Raw genomic sequence first — 23,661 nt, forward strand, 5'->3', positions numbered from 1 at the left:
TCTTTCTACTCTTTCTAAAAATTAATGGGCCCTACCTGTTTTGTCTCAGTGGATAGAGCATCGGCCTGCAGACTGAAAGGTCCCAGGTTCGATTCCGGTCAAGGGCACGTGCCAGGTTGCAGGCTCGATCCCCAGTAGGGGGCGTGCAGGAGGCAGCCAGTCAATGATTCTCTCTCATCATTGATGTTTCTATCTCTCACTCCGTCTCCCTTCCTCTCTGAAATCAATAAAAATATATTTTTAAAAATTAATGGAAAAATATTCTTGGGCGAGGGTTAACAACAACAGAAAAATTACCTATAAATGATTGGATAAGTAAAAAATGATGAGAAAGGACAAACCTTACAGAAGAATTGTGAGTAATATAAGTAGATACTCCTCCTTCCAGAATGGGGAGCTTAATTTCTCTTCATTGCTCCCCTTGAAAATAGCCTAGGTTTAGTGATTCTTTAGAAGCACCTTGGTTTCAGAGACATTAAATCAGAAAAAAAAGGCATGTATTAGATTAGGTAGAATATGGTCTTTTTAAAAAAATAGGTAATACATTCAAAAGCTACAAAAGGATATATGGTGGAAAGTTTTCCTTCCCTTCCCCGGGAGTAGTCAGTTGTTAACAGGTTCTTGTGTAGCCTTGCAAATGTGTTAGCTGCATATACTAGTATAAGCAATTATATTTGTTGTATCCTATCCTTCCTTTTTTTTAAAAAAATCTAAATGGCATACTCTGATCACTACCTGTACTTTGTTTTACTTTCTTCATCCTCACTGAATAATGTTATGTTGGAGATAGTTTCATACCAGTATATTCTTTTTAAAAAAATTGTTTGGTATTCCATTGTATGAATTAGATAGAAGAGTTGAATGATCTTATATACATGTCATTTCACACAATGGTGGATCTGCCTTTAGGATTAATTCTCAGAAGTAAAATTGCTTTACCAGAGGGATATGTGTATTTTAAATGTTGTTAGGTATTGCCAAGTAACTTTCCATAGGGATTTACCTAATTTACATTACCAGCAGCAATACATTATGGCTTGTCTTTAACTTTCTTTGTGGTGCTTTTTTTTTTAACAGAAATTTCAAATTATAATATGATCAATTTTATCACTCTTTATGGTTTGTGCTTTTTGTGTTATATTTAAAATTTTTTCTCCCTATACCGATGTTGTAAAGATACCCTTCTATCTTACTTCCTCAGTGTTTAAATTTGTTACTTTTTCACATTTTCATCTTTTATCTACCTGTAATTTATTTTTATGTATAGTTTGTTGTAATGATCTAATTTGATTATTTTTATTTGGTAAGCAGTTGTCCCAGTCCCATTTATAGAATAATATGTTTTTTGCCCTGGCCGGTGTGGCTCAGTTGATTGGAGTGTCCTCCCATACACTGGAAGGTCACAGGTTTGATTCCTGGTCAGGGCACATATCCAGGTTGTGGGTTCGATCTCTGGTCTGGGTGCATAGAAGAGGTAACTGATTGATGTTTCACTCTCACATCAATGTTTCTGTCTGTTTGACTCTCTCTTCTTCTCTCTCTCTCTTCCTCTCCCTCTCTTTCCCTCTCTATACTCTCTAAAATCAATAAAAGCATGTCCTTGGGTGAAGATTTTTTTAAAAAGAGAATGAATTAGAATATGTTTTCCCCCTATAGATTTGAAGTACACTGTAGTCATATAAAATATCAACTTTGTCTTAGTTGCTTTTAGCCCTTTGCTTCTCTAATTTCAATAAAAGTCCTTGTTGAGATTTTGTTTGGAATATTGAGATTAGCCTGAGGAAATTTGTCATTTTTGTGATATAGAGTCTTCCCATCCAGACATGGTTTGTATTTCCATTTATTTGGGTTTCTTTTATGTCTTCAGATGCGATTGGGTGCATTCAGGGTGGTATGGCCATCGAGTCTTTTATGTCTTTAAGTAAATTCTTGTAACTTTTTCCCAAAGTGGTCTGATATACTTTTATTGGATTTACCCTAGACACATAATTTTGTTCCTATGATCATAATCTAATTGATGCATAAGAATGGAATTTTTATTGTTATCATTATAACATTCAGTAATACGTAGCTCATGAATCTCCTGGTTGTCTGGGCAACTTGGTTGATCTCTGCTGAACTTACCTATCTGGGTCTAGGCTGGAGCTTGGCTGGACTCCCTTGGTGGAGAGAGGGTATCACAACTGTCTCATCGTCTTAGGACCAGAGACTAGCTGGGTCTTAAAATCATGGTGATGGCAGAGCTGTGAAAGCAGAATTGATTTTCTCCTATATTGAACTTGTCTAGGAAACTGTCCTACATTTTTGTGGTATTGAAAGCTTGACTATCAATACAAAACTGGATTCTCCTGTTTTTTATGTTGATAATCATGCTGCCAATAAATTGTGACTGTTTCTTTATTTCTGATCTGCATACTCCATGCTCCTTTTTCTTATCTATTTTCCCCCATACTTGACTGTTTGCTCATTTGCAAACTCTTTCCTCCTCTGACCTCTAGAAATTAGAGTACTTAAAGACACACTCTCTGTGTATCTGTACCCAATCCTCTTCTTATCTACATTTCATATTCAGATGTTCTTAGTCCCAGGACTCTAAACACTATGAACTAGAACTCTTGATTTTTACTCCAAGCATGTTCAGTTCTCATTCTTGTCAGCATAGGCCAAAAATCAGGGTGTTTTCCTTACATATTCTTTTTTCCTTACCTCCAGACTATCATCAAATCTCGAGTATTTAACCACTAAAAATTATCTAAGAATCTGCTGGTATTCTCCCCCCTCCATTTGTAGGTAGGAGCCAGATTGTGTATGTCTTTCTATTCTTAAATAAACATAAAAAATTCTGAAAAGTTTAATAAGATGATATACAAATAAAAGGTGTTACATGATGAGCAGGAGTTGGAGTTAAATGTCAGTTTCCTTAAGCTTCTGTTTCTTTATCCTTACTAATTGCTTTTTCTTTCCTTTCATTACTGTATATTTATAGGGATTCTTTGAAAGGAATGTAGTTACACTGAGTTGATTGCCAACAGGATTGGTCTTTGGTTGAATGGAATCCTATTTTGTGCTGTTTTGGGTCTAAATATTCAGGGGCCTAGAAGATATCTTGGTTATTGGATACACAAGAAAGATCAAAAGCATATATTATGTAGGGGAAAATGTGTGTGGGTGGCTGGGTTTGCTTTCCAGGAAGAGATGGGGAATATGGTGTGAGTAAAAGCACAATTGAGATGAGAATGGGCATAGAGTGTTTGGGGGACAGTGTTTTGGGGAACTGACTTGTCAGAGTAAGAGGGAGGATTGACATTCTTAGTAGTCAGAATATCACAATCAGGAGTTTGAACTTCATTCCATAGCCTGTGCAGAGTCATTGTAAACACTTGACAAGGGTAGTAACATGGTGACATAGGTCCTTTAGGAATGTTGTTCTTGCTGTGGGATGCTAAGCAGACTTTGTGGGCAGTTCACGGAAACTGTAGAGGTAGCCAAAATCTTTGGCAGTAAGGCTACTATGAATTGTTTGGACTTGGAGTAGAGCGTAGCAGTGGAATTGGAGATGAAGGAATGAATGTAAGGAAGTCTTTGATGGCAATTGTATCATAAATTGGTCATACATTTGATGAAGGAAATAAAATAGAGGAAGAAGCTAACAAACGTTACACCAACATTTTAAGCCTGGGAGAATGGGGCTGTTTTATTATTTCAGGTGGGCTGTAGTTGATGGGAAGATATATTCCCCCATAAGATTAATTTAGTATCTCAAATTATTTGTGAAGGATGTGTCTAGAAACCTAGAAGAAACGAGAGACTACACAGAGCAGAGCCAGATATAGCTTGTGTCTGAGCCAGGTTTTTGGCTCCTGGTTTCTTTGCAGGTTGAGTTGTGTTGGTTCTGGAACTCCCAGTTTTTGTTCTGTATTGCCTTTTTATGCTCTGAGTTTTCATTGCTATTTAGAAAAACATAATACAAACTATCATTATATGGGTGCTTAAGGGAAGGCTTTATTTAAATTATTGAACTCTCCTGGTTCTTGAACCAAACTAGGCATTCACAAGGTACCTTTTCATCTGAGGTGATAGGGTAGAGTCAGTGTTCAGATGTTTTGAACAAAGGCTCCTCCTCCAGTTCTTTATGAACTGCTCTTCTCTCCAGACTGTCATGGGTACATTATAGGAATTTATTCTGGACTTTTTTGTAGTAAATTTTGTTTGTAATAAGAGCTCAAAATTTTTTGTTGCTGTAAAACTTTGTTGGAACTTCATTGGGCAGCAAATATTACGTGGGCATCCATGATGTTTTAGGCAGTGGAGAAAAAAGTACATGCGGTATGTCCTTTAGAAAACCATGGCAGACTAGTGGGCAGAGATATTCCTCTCTGTCAGTGATAATCAGACCACATGGTAAGTCAACACAGAAGGCAACACTCAGCTCAGTACAAAAAACATTGGGCACTATTCCCAGAGTTCCAAAGTAAATTTGAACTGAGATCTGAAAGGGTGGTTAGGAATTTACTAGGTGAGGAAACAAGAAGGAGGGCGAAGGGACGAAGGGAAGTTAAGCCCAACAGAGAATTCAGGATGTGCTAATGTTTGGGGACTTACAGGCAGGTGAGTTGAGGGAAGAGTGACATTCGACATTGCTGCAATATGGGCTGCTTTGTCTGGGGAGCAGTGGCTAGAGATGGATCAGGAGAAATAAGTAGGGGTTGGATTGTGATGGACCTTTCATGCAGTGTTAAGGCAAGAAAAGGTTTCCAAGCAGGTTTTGATGTGATCAAATTAGCCTTTGAGGAAGATGACAGGTGGCTCTGTAGAGAACTGGCCAGATCACAGAGCTGGGCTTAGTTATTGCAGGAGACCAAACTTGGATGAGGAGAATTTTAAGTAGGGCATTGGCATTGGCAAAGGGGATAGGAAAAGGGGGGAAATGAGTGGTTTTGTAGGCTAAATAAATGGGCGAGGCAAAGGAAGAGTTGATAAGTTTTGAAAGTTAGGGTGGATGATGACAAAATGGTGAAAAAAAGCAAGAGGTAAAAGAAGGGGACTAATGACTTAAATTTATGGCATAGGAAATATGAGTCTGAAACGTGGGTCTTGCTTTGTGCTGGAAATATAGCATGGGCAGTTATCAGCATGTAGATGATAGATGAAGCCATGAATGCAGATAAGGATTACTTATAGAGGGATCATAGAGAACTGGATCCAGGCCAACTCCAAGGACAGAGCCCAGAGTTTGAGCACAGGAATTGTCCCTTTTATTGACTCTTTCAAGTAGATGATTTATTTTTTTAAATGAGGAAGTGTATTATTTTCTATTTTTAATTATTATCATGGATGGGTATAGTAGGATATCCTAAACATTAAAGTGCACAACACTCAGTTGTAATGTTGTATCATTTATAATAGATATAGGTTTATTATTTTAAAAATAATTAGGACAAATGCTTAATTTGTTACATTTTAGGGCTTATTAGCATGAATAAATTTTCATGAACTTTTAAAAATTGTTGTTAATACTCACCTGAGGATTTTTTTTTCCCATTGCTTTTTTAGAGGGTGGGAGGGAGGAAGGGAGAGCAAAACAGTGATGAGACACATTGATTGGTTGCCTCCAGGAGGTGCCCCGACTGAGCTGGGGATCAAACTGCAACCCAGGTACGTGCCCTGACCGGGAATCAAACCTGAGACCTTCGGTGTGCGGGCTGGCTCTCTAACCACTGATCCACTGGCCAGGGGGAACTGTTTTTCGTTAGGTTTTGATTTTAAGGAATTAGAATTAAAATTTTCTGACTGAGAGTGAGACTTTGGAATGTGGAATTGTTTTTAATATTTTTGCCAAAAATTTAGCTACTTTCTTTAATACCTAGGAATTTCAAGATTGTTATGGATGATTTGTTCTTAATTTGGAGTATGTATTAGGCTCATTTGATGAACTCTTAAAGACACTAGTGCAATGCTGAGTTCCTCTAGAGAGTGGTTTGCATTGGGGCCCCATTATTTGTCACTTGTGTCTTTTAAGCTCTGTGGCTGATGTTAATGTGTACTCCTGTTGAGCACCCTGTATCAGTAATTTGTGTAGGGGCTTTGTTAGTATATTTTGTTTCTTGCTTATATAGTTAACTTCTTTGCTTTAAGCTGTGACAGCAAAGGCCGGACAGAATACCAGCCATTTTATTTTTCTGGCCATCACAATGAGACCATTTAAAATCTTATGTGAATTTAAAATATTTTTAAAAAATTCAGTAGCAGGTTAGTCTAGGCCCAGAGCATCAAAGGATTGGTTAAACAAAATATGGTATGTCCACACCATATTTGTAAATGGAGTAGCTATAAAAAGGAACAAGGACTATATATATGCTGTGTGGTCATCTCGAGAATATATTGTTGAATGAAAAATCAAGGAGCAGAACAGTGATATTGTATGCTACCGTTTTTCAAAGAAAGAGTGTATACAAATATATACACAAATATTGTTATATAAATGCATAGACCCAAAAACTAATAGAAAGTGTTTCTCTAAGGAAAGGAATGGGGTAGAAGAAGCAGGGATGGAACCTAGAGTTCTTAATATACTTTGTGGATTGGGGTTTTTTTATTAAATATATTTTTATTGGTTTCAGAGAGGGAGGGTAAGGGAGAGAGAGAGAGAAATGTCACTGATGAGAGAGAATCACTGATTGGTTGCCTCCTGCACGCCCCTTACTGGGGATTGAGCCCGCAACCCGGCATGTGTCTTTGACTGGAATCAAACCTGGGACCTTTCAGTCTGCAGGCTGATGTTCCACCCACTGAGCCAAACTAGCTAGGGCTGGATTGGGTTTTAGAATCAATCAGATGCTTTACCATATTATGAAACAAAAATAAATTAAAATGAGAGAAAAGGACAGTGTCCAAATATCAAAAGCAAAATGAAACAAGTGCACCTAAATGATTGAACTGAGGTTGAAGCACAGAGAGTATTTCAGGCGACTGTGAAACATGGTGACATGACTACCATTTCTAGTGGGATATATCACTCAGGACAAAGAACTGCAAAAAAGACACTGTATACTCTTTAGTAATCATATAGCTGTTAGTAATATTGGTGTTGTTATTCTGGAGGTGTGTAAGGTAAAGCAAGTGGATAATTATATTAGACTAGTGGCCCAGTGTATGGATTCGTGCACATTGAAAGAAAATTAATTAGAAGAAAGATTCGTGCGGTAATTACGTTACTGCAAAAAATTACATTTCAAAATAGTATATAAACATAGTATTATAAAATTAAAACACACGTGTGATTGGCGCCAGCGAGAGCTTTATTGTATCACATGTGCGAGTCAACACTTTTAAATTGCCAGTGCACGTCATATGTACCGATTGGTTGGTCAGACGGACGGTCAGTCACTTAGCCTTTTATTAGTGTAGATTGGGGCACTAGATTTTGGTGTGATAAAGAGATACAATCATAGAAGTTGAGTAAGAATTCTGGGATCCTAACTTTGAGTTGGAAATGTAAGTGTGAACTCGAGATGTATTTTCTTTTTTAAAAGTGTGTTTCCTAGTTCTCTCTACTGAAAAATTCTAGAAACCAACCTAGGTAGCATTAAGCACTTTTAGTGCCTAATTCTGTTCTCTAAATAACAATTCCCAATAATATTTCATATCATAAAATAAGCTACTGGGGAAATTTCTGTTTCTATCAGTGGTAGAATAGCTTTTTTTAAAAAAAGCCAACACTTTAGCTGAAAGTAACTAGAAAAGCTGGGAAGTTTATTTATTTTTTAATATATTTCATTGATTTTTTACAGAGAGGAAGGGAGAGGGATAGAGAGGTAGAAACATCGATGAGAGAAACATCGATTCAGCTGCCTCCTGCACACTCCCCACTGGCGATGCGCCCGCAACCAAGGTACATGCCCTTGATGGGAATCGAACCCGGGACCCTCCAGTCCGCAGGCTGACGCTCTATCCACTGAGCCAAACCGATCAGGGCAGTTTTTTTTTTATTTTTAAATTTGTTTGAGGGCTTTGGCGAGTGAGCAAGGTAGATAGCAAGGACTTGAGAGACCAAAATTTTGGCGAGAAGGAAAGCCCAGAGTGGTAAGATCAACTTTTGGTACAGCTTTTCTCATGGAGTGATTGGCTGGTTTGAAATGTGCAGCTAGGAGGTTGAGCAGAAAATTGTGGCAGACAGACTGAGATTCTGAGCAGAGTTTCTGGTAATCATGTAGACTTGGGGGACAAAATTGGAATTCAGGACCTGCTAAGAAAGAGGGGCACTGGAAAACACCCCAGGCTTTTAGTTGAGAACCCTGAAGGATAGGTGAACTGAAAATAGGTCAGCTCTCACAAAGGCTAAAGCCTAGCTTCCAAATCACCGTAATCCTTGATTGGATTAAGGTCATTTATTGCATGCTAGAAGCAAATATAAATCTTCTCTGGAGGAAGACACCATCAACCATTAGTTCAAGTTATCTGTATAGTTTTCATGTATTCACTGATAATATATTACATATATAATTATACTGTATATATTTATAACATATAATAAATATTTATAAAACTTAGTTTTCATTCAATAAAATAATCAGATATATAAAAATAAAAGAAATGATTGAAAATCAAGAGAGACAACAGATAATCAAAATAGATTCATAGGGAGACTTCCAGTACAGATGAGATGGTATAGATCCATTTTTTCCTGCTAAGTCTAAAAAGTGTAAATACTGGAATTGGTGCAGAAGACAACCAAAGGAGAACTCTGAAAGGTTGTAAGAAGAAGGTAAGCTGGTTTGGGATCATAGGACTGGAAGAACAACATAGTCATAGGACATCTTGCATCCCCCCACTGAACAGAAGAAGGCCACCTAAACCAGTTCCTGACTTTCCGAACTAGCATCCAGATGGGCTCATTCCTCCCCTGAATCAAATGGGAGTCCATCTGAAAGCTCATGCAAGCCTGTCAACATCATCAATGATGATCAATTGGGAGTTCCATTGAATATGTTCCAAGAAGAAGTCCCCCTGTCTTGAGACTTCTCTTTTCCACTGAGAGATACCAAGGCAAGCAGGCAGAACTGACTCAAGAGCTACAGCAGGCATTCCAGTGTGAGAAGTGTTTTAGTACTTGAGGACTTGCAACTCTCCTCCCCCTCCCAAAGATACCAGGAGGCACTACCTGCAAAAAGGATACAGCTAAAAGTGGCCTAGTCTGGGAAAGTGTCTTTGGCCTTGTGGGCCTGATCATCTTCTCAGAGAAGATACCCAGAGACACAGGGGCAGACAAGAGGGACTCAGCTATAGTAAGTAATACGTTCTGGGAAGCTTCTTTGTCTCTATGTGCTCAAGACTTGCCTTTCCCACTTAGAGACACTGGGGCTGTCACACCCCTTCCCCACCAAGAGCTACCTGGCAGCCTGGCTTGGGGAAACTTATTTTACTTCCTCAAGCAGCAGGGACCAGTGGGAGCCCAGTGGCACCCAGATAAACAAAGCAGGCCAAATAATGCCACAAAGGCTCTGAAATTAATCTGCCATGAATAGACCAGAAAAGGAGCCCAAGATCCACATGCTAAAACTAAACAGGTGACTACCTGTTAAAATAAAAAACTAAATAAGACCCTATGTTAGTGACTTCTAACATAGTAGAAAAATGTTTAAGAGGTAGAAAATCACTTGTCATAACAATAGCAAAGGAAACGGCAACTTGAATAAGAAAAAAACAAATGACACCAACACAAGATGAATTAGGTATTGGAATTTTTCTGACAAGAATTTTAAAGTAGGTATCATAAAAATGCTTCAAAATCAATTACACATTATCTTAAATAAAAAATTTCAGCAGTGAATGAAATAAAATTATTTAGATCCCTGTTAGTAATGAAATTAGAAAGAACCAAATGGAAATTTTAAAATTGAAAACCACAATCGAACTCACTATATGGGTTCAATAGTAGAGGATAACAGAGGATAGAATCAGTAAATTTGAGAACAGAACAATAGAATTTACCCAATACAAACAACAGAGAAAAAAACAATAGAAAAATAATATCTGAGGCCCGGCCAGTGTGGCTCAGTGGTTGAGTGTCAACCTATGAACCAGGAGGTTCAATTCTATTTTAGAACAAAAGTTCTAAAATTTATATAATTGCAGTCCCAGAAGGAAAGGAGAAATTGAGTATTTCAAAGAAACTGTGCCTGAAAATTTACCAAATTGACAAAAGAACAAACCTACAGATACAGATATAAGGCACAGATGCAAGGTTAATATATATAAATTTGTTGCATTCCTATATACAAGCAACGAAGAAGTAGAATTTGAATTAAAAGCACAGTACCATTTATATTAGCACCCCCAAAAATGAAATACGTAGGTATAGGTGTAACAAAATATGAACAAGATCTATATGAGGAAAACTAAAACCGGTTTGGCTTAGTGGATAGAGAGAGCATCAGCCTGCGGACTGAAGGGTCCCAGGTTTGATTCCCATCAGGGTACATGCCCGGGTTGTGGGCTGGATCCCCTGTGGGGGGCATGCAGGAGGCAGCCAATCAATGATTCTCTCTCATCATTGATGTCTTTCTCTCCCTCTCCCTTCCTCTTTGAAATCAATACAAATATAGTTAAAAACAGTAACAAAGCTGATGAACAAAATCAAAGAACTGAATAAATGGAGAGATATTCCCTGTTCATGGATAGGAAAACACAATATTGTCAAGATGTTGTTTCTTCCCAACTTGATCCATAAATGAAATATAATCTCAGCAACTTGTTTTGTGGATAGTGATAAATTGATTCTAAAGATTATAGGGAGAGGCAAAAACTCAGACTAGGAAACACAATATTGAAGGTGAAGAACGAAGTTGGAGGACTGACACGACTTCAACACTTACTATAGAGCTATAGTGATCAGGACCGTATGGTACTGGTGAAATAATAAACAGATCAGTGGAACAAAATAGAGCCCAGAAACTAAAGGCAAAGAAAGAGTCTTGAAAGCAGCCAGAGAGAAATGGTGCATTACCTATAGGGAATACCAATTCAAATAACAAATGTCTTATCTGAAACCAGGGGACCAGAGGAAGTGGCACAATATTTTTTTATATGCTGAAATAAAAGAATTATCAATTGTTAATTCTGTATCCAGCAAAACTGTCCCTCGGGTATTAAAAGGAAATAAAAACATTCTCAGATGATGGAAAACTAAAAATTTGTTGCTAGTAGATCTACCCTTAAAGAATGGTTAATGCAAGTTCTTTAAACAGATAAGAAATGATAAAGGAATGCATCTTGGAGCATCAGAAAAGAAGGAATAATGGAGAGAACAGATATATTGATACATACAATAATGGAATGTTTTCCCTCCTGAGTTTTAGCAATCAGATCATGATGATTGAATAAAAAATATAAAACCATCTAATACTAAATATGATATTTAAAATAGTGAAGATAGCCTTGGTCGGGTAGCTCAGTTGGTTAGAGCATCCCAATAGGGCCAGGTTGTAGGTTCAATCCCAGTCAGGGCACATACAAGAATCAACCAATGAATGCATAAATGGGTAGAACAGGAAAAATCAATGTTTCCCTCTTTCCCTTCCTCTTTCTCTTTAAAAATCAATAAATTAAAAAAACTAGAAAATAGTGAAGATAAAGCACCTTAATGAAAATGAGGTTTCCACACTCCACTTAAAGTGGTAAAATACCATTACCAGTAGATTGTTATAAGTTACACAGGTATATTCTGATACCTAGGGTAACCATTAAGAAAACTGGACAAAAGATAAAAACAATATAAATAAGATGGAATCTTTAAAAATGTTCAAGTACCCTCCCCCCATAGGAAGGCAAAAAGAGGGAAACAGAAGAATGAGAACCAGGGAAACATATAAAAGAAGTAATAGAGCAGCAGACTTAAGCCTTAACATATCAATAAATACCATAAATTTAATAATAATTACCTTAAATCTAAATGTAGAGTGGATAAAAAAATGTGACCCAATTATATGCAGCTTATAGGAAAGTCAGTTCAGATTCCACAATGTAGGTAGGTAGAAAGCAAAAGAATGGAAAAACTGTACCATGAAAACATTTTTTTAAAGGTAGGAATTGGCTATATTAGTATTTGATAAATTGGACTTTAGAGCAGAGAAAATAACCAGTCACAAAGAGGGACATTGCTAAATATAAAATTGACAGATTAAATATTGCCAGGGGTTATGGATGGGGAGTGCTTAGGGGAAATGTGGCAGAGAGGTCTGAGTGGTTATAAAGGGGCAATATGAGAAATCCTTGTAGTGTTGAAACTGTTCATTATATTGACTGTGGTGGTGCATACATGAACCAAATTGTATAAACTTACACACACACACACACACACACACGCACGAATATAAATAGAATTGTGAAATCTGAATAAGATTGATTTATCAGTGTCAGTATTCTGGTTGTGATATATTGTAATTTTGAAAAATGTTACCATTTGGGGAAACTAGTCAATGTGTACAAGGAATCACTCTGTATACTTTCTTATAACTACATGTGAATCTGTTACCTCAACTAAAATTTAAGTTTTTAAAAAGGATCAGGGATTAAGAAGACATGACAAATCAATGCAGTGTAATTCTGGTTTGGATCTTGGAACAGAAAAAAGACATTGGTGAAGACACATGCACACAGGAGAGTCAGCAATTAGAATGATTAGAAACAGACTGAAATAAATGAGTAATATCTTTAAGAATTTATTTTTTTAAAATATATTTTTATTGATTTCAGAGAGGAAGGGAGAGGGAGAGAGAGAGATAGAAACATCAATGATAAGAGAGAATCATTGATTGGCTGCCTCCTGCACACCCCCTACTGGGGTTGGAGCCCGCAACCTGGGCATGTGCCCTTGACTGGAATCGAACCCGGGACCCTTCAGTCCGCAGGCTGGCGCTCTATCCACTGAGCCAAACCAGCTAGGGCTTTAAGAATTTAAATGACAAGATGAATTTCAGCAGAGAATTAGAAAATTTAAAAAAGAATTAATGGAAATTGAAAAAACGGTAACTGATTTTGAGAACTTTAGACACAGATAAAGAGAGAATCAGTGAATTGTAAGATATGTCTGAAAAAATACCTGGACAGAGCACAGAGAGGAAGAGATGAAAATGTCATTTGCATGTTCTCCTTGCCGCCTCCCCTATAGTTTTTTTTTACTCAAACCATTTGAGAATAAGCTATATATATATATATCATGACCCTTGACTCTTTAAAATACTTTAGCATGTGTTTTCTAAGAATAGTGATAGTTTTTTAAAAATTATATTTTATTGATTTTTTACAGAGAGGAAGGGAGAGGGATAGAGAGTTAGAAACATCGATGAGAGAGAAACATCCATCAGCTGCCTCCTGCACACCCCCTACTGGGGATGTGTCCGCAACCAAGGTACATGCCCTTGACCGGAATCGAACCTGGGACCCCTCAGTCTGCAGGTCGGCGCTCTATCCACTGAGCCAAACCGGTTAGGGCAGAATAGTGATAGTTTTAAGAGACTTAAATCTTAGGGGCAATTTTCTTCAGTAAATTTAACCATGATATAGGTATCCCCCACTTTTCAAAAGTTCATGTTTCGCCATTTCACTTTTACAAAAGACTTACATTTGTACCTGTTTTTGCTAACCAAAAGAAATCCAAAGAGGATTTTTGCTTTTATGAAAAAAGGTGAAAAGTGAAAACAGTGTTCAGCATTTGTTTAGCAGTGAGCTGTTATAGAGAATTGATAAAGATAATAGTTAGAAAAGAATATTGGTAAGCTGATGGAGAGATTGATAAAGAGAAAAAATTACCGATATCAATGACAAAGCGGGGGGCATCAGTATAGATCCTGCAGACATAGGAAAAATCACAGGAAGATATGTTTATTCTAGTAATTATAATAATAGACAAGGTGGAATTTGAGCATCAAACTAGGTTAATGGATTGTTACCATAAAAGGCATAATTTGCCCAGCTGGTGTGGCTCATTCGTTGAGCGTTGACCCATGAACCAGGAGGTCACAGTTTAATTCCTGGTCAGGGCACATGTCTGAATTGCTGGCTGGATTCCCATTGGGGGGCGGGAGGGTGTCAGTTAATGATTCTCTGTCATCATTGATGTTTCTATCTTCCTCTCCTTTCCTCTCTCTGAAATCAATAAAAAACATTTTTTTAAAAGGCATAATTTATGAAGATCTTACTGTCATAAGCTGGTTTGGCTTAATAGCTAAATACATAAAGCAAAATTTGAGAAATGTCATTAGTGAAGCAGTTGATTTCAACATACATGTCTCAGAGTTAGATTTAAATGTAGAAAAAATTAAGTAAGAATATAAAGGAATTGGCCCTAACCAGTTTGGCTCAGTGGATAGAGAGTCATCGGCCTGTGGACTGAAGGGTCCCAGGTTCGATTCCGGTCAAGGGCATGTACCTTGGTTGTGGGCACATCCCCAGTTGGGGGTGTGCTGGAGGCAGCTGATCAATGTTTCTCTCTCATCGATGTTTCTGATTCTCTATCCCTCTCCCTTCCTCTCTGTAAAAATCAATAAAATATATTTTAAAAAAAAGAATATAAAGGAATTGAATAGTGCATTCAATAAACTTAATTATATGTGCAGATATAAATAGTATTTCACATTCCTACAATAGGCTGGTTTTTTTTTTTTAATATCCAAGGAACTTTGGTCAAAGTTTATTAATGTCCAAGGTCATATAGAAAGTCTGAACAGATGAGAAAAGTTGAGATTTTACAGACCATATTGTCTGGAAATAATACAAATAAATTAGAAAGAAATAGTTAATAAGATGACTCCTTTGAAACCTGCCTTCTATGGAGGATTTCCCTTTTTCTCTCTATTCATTTTCATTGTAGAAATACCCTCAGCATATATTCAAATTGGGAAATTGGTAGTAGCAAGGCATTAATTCCTTATATTTCTGTTCTTATATTGTCCATATGTCTTTATGTTTCAATTTGATGCCTTTGTGTGACTGCTGCTGAAGTAGGGTACAGGTAGTACCAGTTTCCATACCAAGATCTCTAATTATACTATAAAACTTGACCTGAAATTTTAGGTTGCTATTCCTGGCCTTCCCCTTTCAACTCTTTCTGAATTTTCAGTAACCACTTGTTGGTCATTCACTAGAACACAGGGAATTTCAAATTAAAAACTGATAAAATTTAAAAGAAACAATACCTAATACAGAGGAAATGTGGAGAATAGAATGTTTTCATATATTGCAGGTGAAAATATGAATTGTTACAGCCTTTGGGAAAATAATTTGGCAGCCTGCTTAACAATTAAAATTCATATTCTTTTTGGCCCAGTAAACCTCCTAAGAGTCTATTTTTAGAAATAAAAGCAGAAGTAAGGCCATATGTATAGGGATATTTATTGCAGCAATGTATATAATGCCAAGCAATTGAAAACAGAATGAGTGTTAGTAGAAGGTCAGAAAAAAAAAAAGGTATCTCTATAGGTTGGAATATTATGCTACGTGAAAAAGAATGAGTTAGACCTGATAGTTGGATAGAGTCCCACAAAGTTTTGTTCAGTGAGAGAACAAAGATTCAAAAAAGTTTCTATAATAATTAATTTCTGTAATAAAAAATTATGTAAGAGAACCATGCATACATCATGGGCTCATGAGCATGAAGAAAAATAGTTAAGAATGCTTGCTAGTGGTTAAATGTTTATCTTGGTGGGGGGTAGGTGGGAGAACGAGGAAAGAATTGTTTTTTAGTTGACCAAAAAAGCCTGTGATTATATCTATTATCTGTAAAATTATGTAAATGTGCAGGAGGCAGCTGGTCGATGTTTCTCTCTCATCGATGTTTCTAACTCTCTATCTCTCTCCCTTCCTCTCTGTTAAAAAATCAATAAAATATATTAAAAAAAAAAAAGAATGCTTGCTAGTGGTTAAATTTATCTTGGTGGGGGGTAGGTGGGAGAACGAGGAAAGAATTGTTTTTTAGTTGACCAAAAAAGCCTGTGATTATATCTATTATCTGTAAAATTATGTAAATGTTTAAAGATACTAAGTAAATATTTAAAGTAAAAGTGGCCTATTTCTTTTCTAAAAGTGATGCTGATTTGCAAATACCTGAGCATGTCTATGTGAAGGCCATAGAAACTCTTAAGAGTAAAACAAGCATAGTAGAAAGCCATAAACTTTTTGAGGTAGGAGAACCTAAAACAAAGAATTAAGGCAGTGCATGCATGCACGCTCTCTCTCTCCCTTTTGAGATCTCTCTCTAAAGCAGTAACCAGTGGGAAATTTAATTACCAATAAAACTGGGGTGGACTCTGTGGTTCGTTGGTATTGCTCTTCAGGGACCTTTGCCTTCCTTTGATTTGTCATCATTGGTGTTGGCTTTGTGTTCAGGCTGCAGTACTTCTAGCTGTAAAATCCACTATAGCAGAGTCCAGAGGGAGAAGTATGGTCTCTCTGGGTGTCTGTTGTAGGATTTCTTGGAAACGTTTGCTGAGATGGAGTTTGGGGTACAACTTGGTTATAACTGTGAGAGGAAGGGGCTGAAAGCAGAACTGGGCAAAAGAAGAGCTTTATTGCAAGCCTGGCCAAGGGAAGCTCTGGAGCAAGGATTGCTTGTCAGAGTTCCATGTTGGATTGAAATGCTCAGCCTTTATATCTACTCTGGTGTGGGCTGCCCTGGGAAGGCAGCTCCTGAAGGACTGGCAGCTGGAGGCTGTGTGATGACCAGACTCCCTGCTGCAGCTGGCAGCAAGTCCTTCCTTGAAGGGGAGATCTAGGTGGCGCATCTCTCAGTCTACATACTGTCTTTAAGAATCAGAAAATATTTTCCAGAAGTCCTTCATCAGACATCCCCTCACATTTAAATATTAGGTTACATGTTGTGACAAAGACTAATAATGAGCCTTCATAGCCTTTCTCCACTTCTCTAGTATAGAAAGTCCTGGTTTTCATTGGGTGCATGGTAATCTGGGGTAATGGCTACATATCTCAGCCTCTACATTTAGATTTGTCTAACTTTTGGCTGATGGTTAAGTTGTGCTGTCATGTTTGACTTGGAGGCGATATGTGCCTTGTTTTCTTTTCCTCCTCCTTGCTGGGTAGACTATGGGAATAATAGCTGGAGTTTGAGCAGCATCTTGGATTATGAGGTGGAAGCCACATATTTAAAGATGACAAAACAAGATAGAAGAATATTAGGTTCTTGATGATCATGGAAATGCCTTATATGCTCTGGATTGCTTCCCTTTGCCAATCAATTATTGACAGAGGGCACAGGAAACCATGATTGGCTCACACTAACATTTTGGGGGTGAATAGACGTTGGGGAGTAAAACATGGAGACATTTGTGTCAGTTTATAGCAGAGGGAGAGAAGGGCAAAGAAGTCAAGAGATTTTCAGGGCATTATAGTTGTGATAGCTCATGGGATCTTAACTAGGGAAGTGGGAAAGTGAAATGTGTGGTTAATGGGGATGAACATGGAGGAGAGTTGGTTTAGTGGATTGGAGGTCCCCATGGGACTGATGACTCACTGGGAAGGGAGAAGAAAGCTAAATGAACCAGAGAGAGAAGAGATGGTACTAGTATAGGAGTACAGGACACCTAAAATGAGCATTTTGGTGGTTGTGCTGTTACTGGTAATGACAAGACCTAGAAGAATGAGTAACTAAAGTGGGATGGAGAAAGATTCTGATGTTGAAATTATGAAGTGGAGAGTCTGGGTTTTGGATGGAACATCTCGGATGTTGAAGTAGTTGAGTGAAAGGCAGTGAACTAGATGCTAATGTCTTCAGTGGGTGAAATGTAATTGGGATCTCAGTAGATATCTAAAAAAGTGAGGGAGACTGATCCAAAAGAGCGTCTGTTTCAGAGAGACTGACATTGTTGGTGGAAGACGGAGGAAAAAATGACCTGGAAACAGCAGTGAGAAAGGAAATAGCATCCTTCTTAAATAATAAAAATTTCTATATAACACAATATACTAGAAACAAAGTATAAAGAAAAAAGGAAAGTGAGAAAATATATTTATAGTATATATAACATACAAATGGGAGCTCCTTAATATAAAAAGAGCTCCTAAATATTAATTTGAAAAGACCACTTGGTCGAAAAGTAGGCAAAGAATATGGAATCTAAATTCACAAAGGGAGAAATACAAATGAACAAACGATGAGAAGATTCAAACGTTAGGGCTAATACCAGTCAAAACATTAATTAAATAGTAGGATATGCCTACCATATTGGCAAGATCTCAAAATATTGCCAAACTTCAGGCTTGGCACGAGTGTGGGAAGACAGGTGCTGATGTACACTGTTCAAAGGTTTGGTTATAGATTGCCACTTCAGAAGCAGCAGCTTAAATGGCTATGGTGGATCTGTTGTGAGTTGTGGCTTGATGTGTTTGCCCATCACAGTTATGCTGACTATAGTGTTATTGTATTAAAAACTTATAACTGTTACTGTGAAATTTTTTTTGGTCAATCCTCACCCGAGGATATTTTTTCCATTGATTTTTTTTTCTAGAAAAAGTGGAGGGAGGGGTGAGAGAGAGAAGCAAAGAGAGAGGAACACTGATTTGAGAGAGACAGTGATTGGTTGCCTCCCTCTTGTAACCCTACCAGGGCAGGAATCGAACCTCTGTGCACTGGCCAACACTCTAACCATTGAGCATACCAGCCAGGGCTGTGTGATCTTATTTTTTAAAAATACCAGCTCATATTTATAAATAAGTTTTTGTGGCTGTTTTTATGGTATAATGTATGATTTTCTCCATCTTATCTGGAAAGATTTAGATATGATTTTTGTTTATTTGTCTTGATTTTAATATATGTGTATCTTCTTAAATGTATATATTTGTTTTATCTATATTTGTGTAATCTGAATATAACTATGCAGTTATTTTCTTCTGGTTATATAGTATGCATCTCACTTTGCTTAATTTGGATTGTATTGAGAATTAAGAAATATATTATTAATATATAAAATCTTGATGGACTTAAGTTTTTTTTTTCTTTAAATTACAGATTAACTGGATCTTCTGGGTTTGTAACAGATGGACCTGGAAATTATAAATATAAAACGAAGTGCACATGGCTCATTGAAGGACAGTAAGTAATAATGGCTAATTGATTTTTTTTTTTTTTTAGGATAGAGCTCAGTGTGGCATTGCTTTTCCTACAAGTAAAATTAACAAACTGTAGCATAAAGTACTTAAAATATTTTTATTCGATAATTTCTTATTTTATAAGTAAATTTTATTTTTCTTAATCTTTATTTTTACTTAAAAAAAACCTTCTTGTGATGATTTAATGCTGTAGATGAATTGTACACACCATAATTTTGTATATTTTCAATTGTATTAGTTTAAAAAAATGGAGTATTTTAAGTGATGTGCTTAAAGCATTAGAAAATCATAATATTGTGTCATTTTTATAAATACATATTTTTATTGTGGGGATGAAAGTTAGAATAACTGTTATTGGCCAAACAGCTCCTTCTCTTTGCTCCCATGCCTCTCCAGCTGTTACCTTCTTTTTCTTACCTTCAGCAAACCTTTAAAGCAGTGTTTCTCAAACTTTTTGGTTTCAGGACCTCATTACACTCTTAAATTTATAGAATTCTAAATAACCTTTGTTTTTGTGGGTTATACCTGTTTTTACCATATTAAAAATTAAAACTAGGAAATACTATTTAATTCAGTTTAAAAATAACTAATAAACCCACTATGCGTTAGCATTAATGGCATATTTTTATGAAAAAAGAAGCCCTGTATTTATAAAGTTAATAAAAGAATGGCATTGCTTTACATTTTTGTAAATCTCTTCCCTGGATTAATAGAAGACAGCTAGATTATCATTTTTTCTGCATTCACTTTAAAAAAATACATTTTTATTGATTTCAGAGAGGAAGGGAGAGGGAGAGAGATAGAAACATCAATGGTGAGAGAGAGAATCATTGATTGGCTGCTTCTTGCACATCCCCTGCTCAGAACAGAGTCTGCAACCTGGGCATATGCACTGACCAGGAATTGAACCATGACCTCCTGGTTCTTAGGTAGATGCTCATCCACTGAGTCACGCCAGCCGGGCCTGCATTCACTTTGTTTCAATGTTACGATGGTGAAGTATGTGAAGAAAATTAGGCTTCACTTGAATATGAAGTGGGAAAAGGAAAGGGTTTTTTATAGTGCTTTTAAAGAATTGTGGATGGTAGTCTTTGACAAGTGGTAGTTTCTTAAAAGTAAATTGCAATGTGGAATATGAAACAATGTGAATGAAGTTTAGGAATTTGTTAAATTAAAAGTAATTAGTTTTCTTGTACTTTGAATGGATCTTTAACCTGTGCATGGTTTTATAACATGATATGTGGTCATTTGGAAAATATTGGCTCACTGAATTATGCAGATATCCCAAATGTTGATATATTTCATTATATAATATTTTTTAAAACTCACATTGGGCTGTGGCCAGGTAGCTCAGGTGGTTAGAGCATTGTCCTGATACCTAAGGTTGCAGATTATATTCCTGGTTAGGGCACATAAAAGAATCAACCAGTGAATGCATAAATGGGTAGAACAATAAAAATCGATGTTTTTCTCTCTCTCAAATCAATTAAAAAATCACATTAATTATATCACCATCAATCTCATCAGAAAGTTTTAAATATTGGGAAGTTGTATCTAGGTGGCAGATATCAATCTTCCAAAGCTTTAATTATTGCTTGAAAGCTTGTATTTTATCTTTGGCACCAAATACTGCCAATTGTTTTCTTTGAAGTGACAGTTTTACTTTGTTCATTTTCAAGAAAATATCTGCCATATATCCAAGTCTGACTTTCAAGTAAAAATGGTAAATGGTGTTCTAAAAGAAAGGCAACTAGTTCAGCTCACAACTCAAAACAATTTCAAAAGTGCTTTTCCTTGAAACCATTGTACTTTGTTAGGTAGCAGAAGTGCTTTATGCATACTTCCCACCTTGTCATGCATAATATTAAAAAGATGTGTACTATTAATAAAATTCATAGTTTCTACCATGTAATAAAGCTATGCTTAAATGAAGCTGTCATTTCTTTTTTTCTTTCTGTGAGGGAGTGATGGTGAAGCATAACAGTGATTACTAGTACAGTTTGGTGCTACCGTCTTGTTAGATTCCAAGGTGTCAGCAGTTTTACCCACCATTTGCTCTTGTACCATTAGTAAATGCCAACATGATGATAAGGTACATGATAGCTTAGTATTAATTATTATGTACATAGTCTTGACCTTTTGGGCCCCTAAAAGGGTCTCAGGACCCTTGGTGTACTGTGGACCACACTTTGAGAACTTGTGCTCTATTGTCTGCCCTTGCCCTTTCTGTCAGTCCACTCCCATCTGGTGTCCTTCTCTACCATTGCTCAGCATGGGATCTCAGTGGTTGTTCCTCCTCAGCCTAAGCAAAAAATAATTTCTTTTTCCTCTTATTCCCATATTCAGCCTATCAGTAAGTTCTGTCCATTTTCCTTCTAGAATATCTCCCAAATCCTTCTACATTCTCCTTTTCATATTCATCTCTGAAATTATTATAAAAACCACCACCCTCATTTTCCTCGGCCCCTGTAATAGCCTTGAAATTGGCCTTTTGATTTTTGCGTTTGCCCCTTGCTTACCTCTTCTTATCTCATGAGGTTCCCTGATTTACTGTTTCAGATATGCTGATTTTCTTCATATTGTTCTTACACATCAACTTCTTTCTTCCTGAGTCTTTAAGACAGTGCTGTTTCCTCTGCGTGAAACATTGTTCCTAAGCTTTTCATATGGCTTATCTCTTGTCATTCTAATCTCCTTCAAAGCTTTCTGGGGTATTTCCCCACCACCTGGTATACTACCATAACATAATTCCTTCAATTTCTTCACAGTATTTATCACCAGCTGAGTTAACTTATTTATGTATTTACTTAGTTTGTTTAGAGATGTTAGATAGATAAGTGTGAGGTAGAGGAAAGTCTAGACTGGAGACATATAATTAGGCATCCGCGGGAACTAGATGGTGTTGCTAATACCAAGAACTGTTTGAGCTGAAGCCAAGTTAGAGAGTGAAGGAGTAAGTGGGATATGAGGAAATGGAGAAAACAAAGCTTTCTGTAGAGTTTTACTCTATTAAGAGGAGAAAGGGATGGGTGGGGTAATAACTAGAAGAAGAGTTGGGATTTGAAGCTTTTTATGTTTTGTTGTTTTTGTAAAATATGTGATACCGAAGGAGATTTAAATGTGGATGTAGAAGTTTCAGATAAGGAAGATGCTAAATATTTGAGAAATGGAAGGAGAAGTAGGTAGGTGTATCTGTTTTGAAAAATGGGAATTTGAGGGATTTTTGTCTTGGTGCAGAGAAGTGGGTGGGACTGAATGGCTTGAAATAGTAATTGAGAGGACCAGTTGTGGAGAGGGAGAGAGAGTTAGTAATAGGACTGCTGGCAGAATTAAAGTACCATTTGAAGTTGGTGAGCAGTGACCAATCCTGGAGCCAGCCCTCTCAGTGGTGTGACTTTCTCTGGCATGGATTAGTTTTGTTTGGGTTCAGTCTAAGTCAAAGCAGGTAACTGTTTTCCTCTAGACCATGGCTTTTGCCAAGTAGTTCCATGAAAAGTCAGAGGGGCAGGTGAGTTTAGAGAATTGGCAGGTGTGATTATGAAATGATGTGGAGTCTTCGGTTGAATAAGGAAGTGTAGAACTGGAAGGGCTAATGGGTTGGTTCAGAGGCTGTTAATGAATGGCTCCTGTGTAGACTATAAGGCCCAAAGAGGCACAGACCATGTCTATTTTGTTTATCAGTGCATGTTTAGTGGTCTCTTGCAGATAGTATATACTAAGTGAATCTTTGACAAATAATGATATACTCTGTAGTATTAATTTCTCCTCTCTGTAAATTAAAAATCTAGGTATATATTTTTTAAATGTTTGATAGTGATAATTATTATAAATTATTTTTGGTTTGTTTTTTTCAGGCCAAATAGAATAATGAGACTCCGTTTCAATCATTTTGCTACAGAGTGTAGTTGGGACCATTTATATGTTTATGATGGGGACTCAATTTATGCACCACTAATTGCTGCCTTTAGGTAAGCTCACTCATATTAGTTGTTAATCATATGATTTCTGAATTCAAACATATGTCCTAGGTTGCATTCTTACTGGACTCACCTTTATTATTCCTTAACACACTATTTCATGGAAATAGTACTATTTCTGGAGGCCTGACTTGGTTTCCTGTAACTATTAGGTAAGTCTTTGGGCAGAGTACTTGACTTCTCTTTTTAATTTCCTGCTCTGTACAGTCGTGATGGTAGTATTGTTCATCTGCTTCTCCTGGTGGTGGTGAAGTTTACATTTTAAAAATGTTTTGTGATTAATATATTGAATAATAATATTTCTGTAAAAAAATTAAATCAGGGATCATGTTAATTTTAATCCTTGCTGTGTTCCTCATTACATAGGCCTTCAGGAGGTATTTGTTAAATTCAAATATAGGGGTGTGTGTGTGTGTGTGTGTGTGTGTGTGTGTATTTATGGGTGAGGGGGATTTTATGGAAGAATACACAGAAAATGAACAGTGGATATCTGAGGAGAATGAGGAATATACCATTTATGTATTATAATATTTTTTCAACAATTGTATTCTATATTGTTAAAATAGCT

At 36.8% G+C, this 23,661-nt stretch overlaps 1 protein-coding gene across 1 annotated transcript in view; it reads left to right on the forward strand.

Annotated features, from left to right (window-relative positions):
- ATRN (attractin) overlaps nucleotides 1-23,661 on the forward strand; it is a 145,714-nt gene that overhangs the window by 14,376 nt on the left and 107,677 nt on the right. Inside the window, exons 3-4 of the mRNA XM_023760305.1 lie at nucleotides 19,016-19,099; nucleotides 22,971-23,084. Coding sequence (XP_023616073.1) covers nucleotides 19,016-19,099; nucleotides 22,971-23,084 — 198 coding nt within the window. The remainder of the gene's footprint in view (nucleotides 1-19,015; nucleotides 19,100-22,970; nucleotides 23,085-23,661) is intronic.

This window comes from Myotis lucifugus, unplaced genomic scaffold (assembly GCF_000147115.1).
Source record: "Myotis lucifugus unplaced genomic scaffold, Myoluc2.0 scaffold_178, whole genome shotgun sequence".
Lineage (NCBI taxonomy): Eukaryota > Metazoa > Chordata > Mammalia > Chiroptera > Vespertilionidae > Myotis > Myotis lucifugus.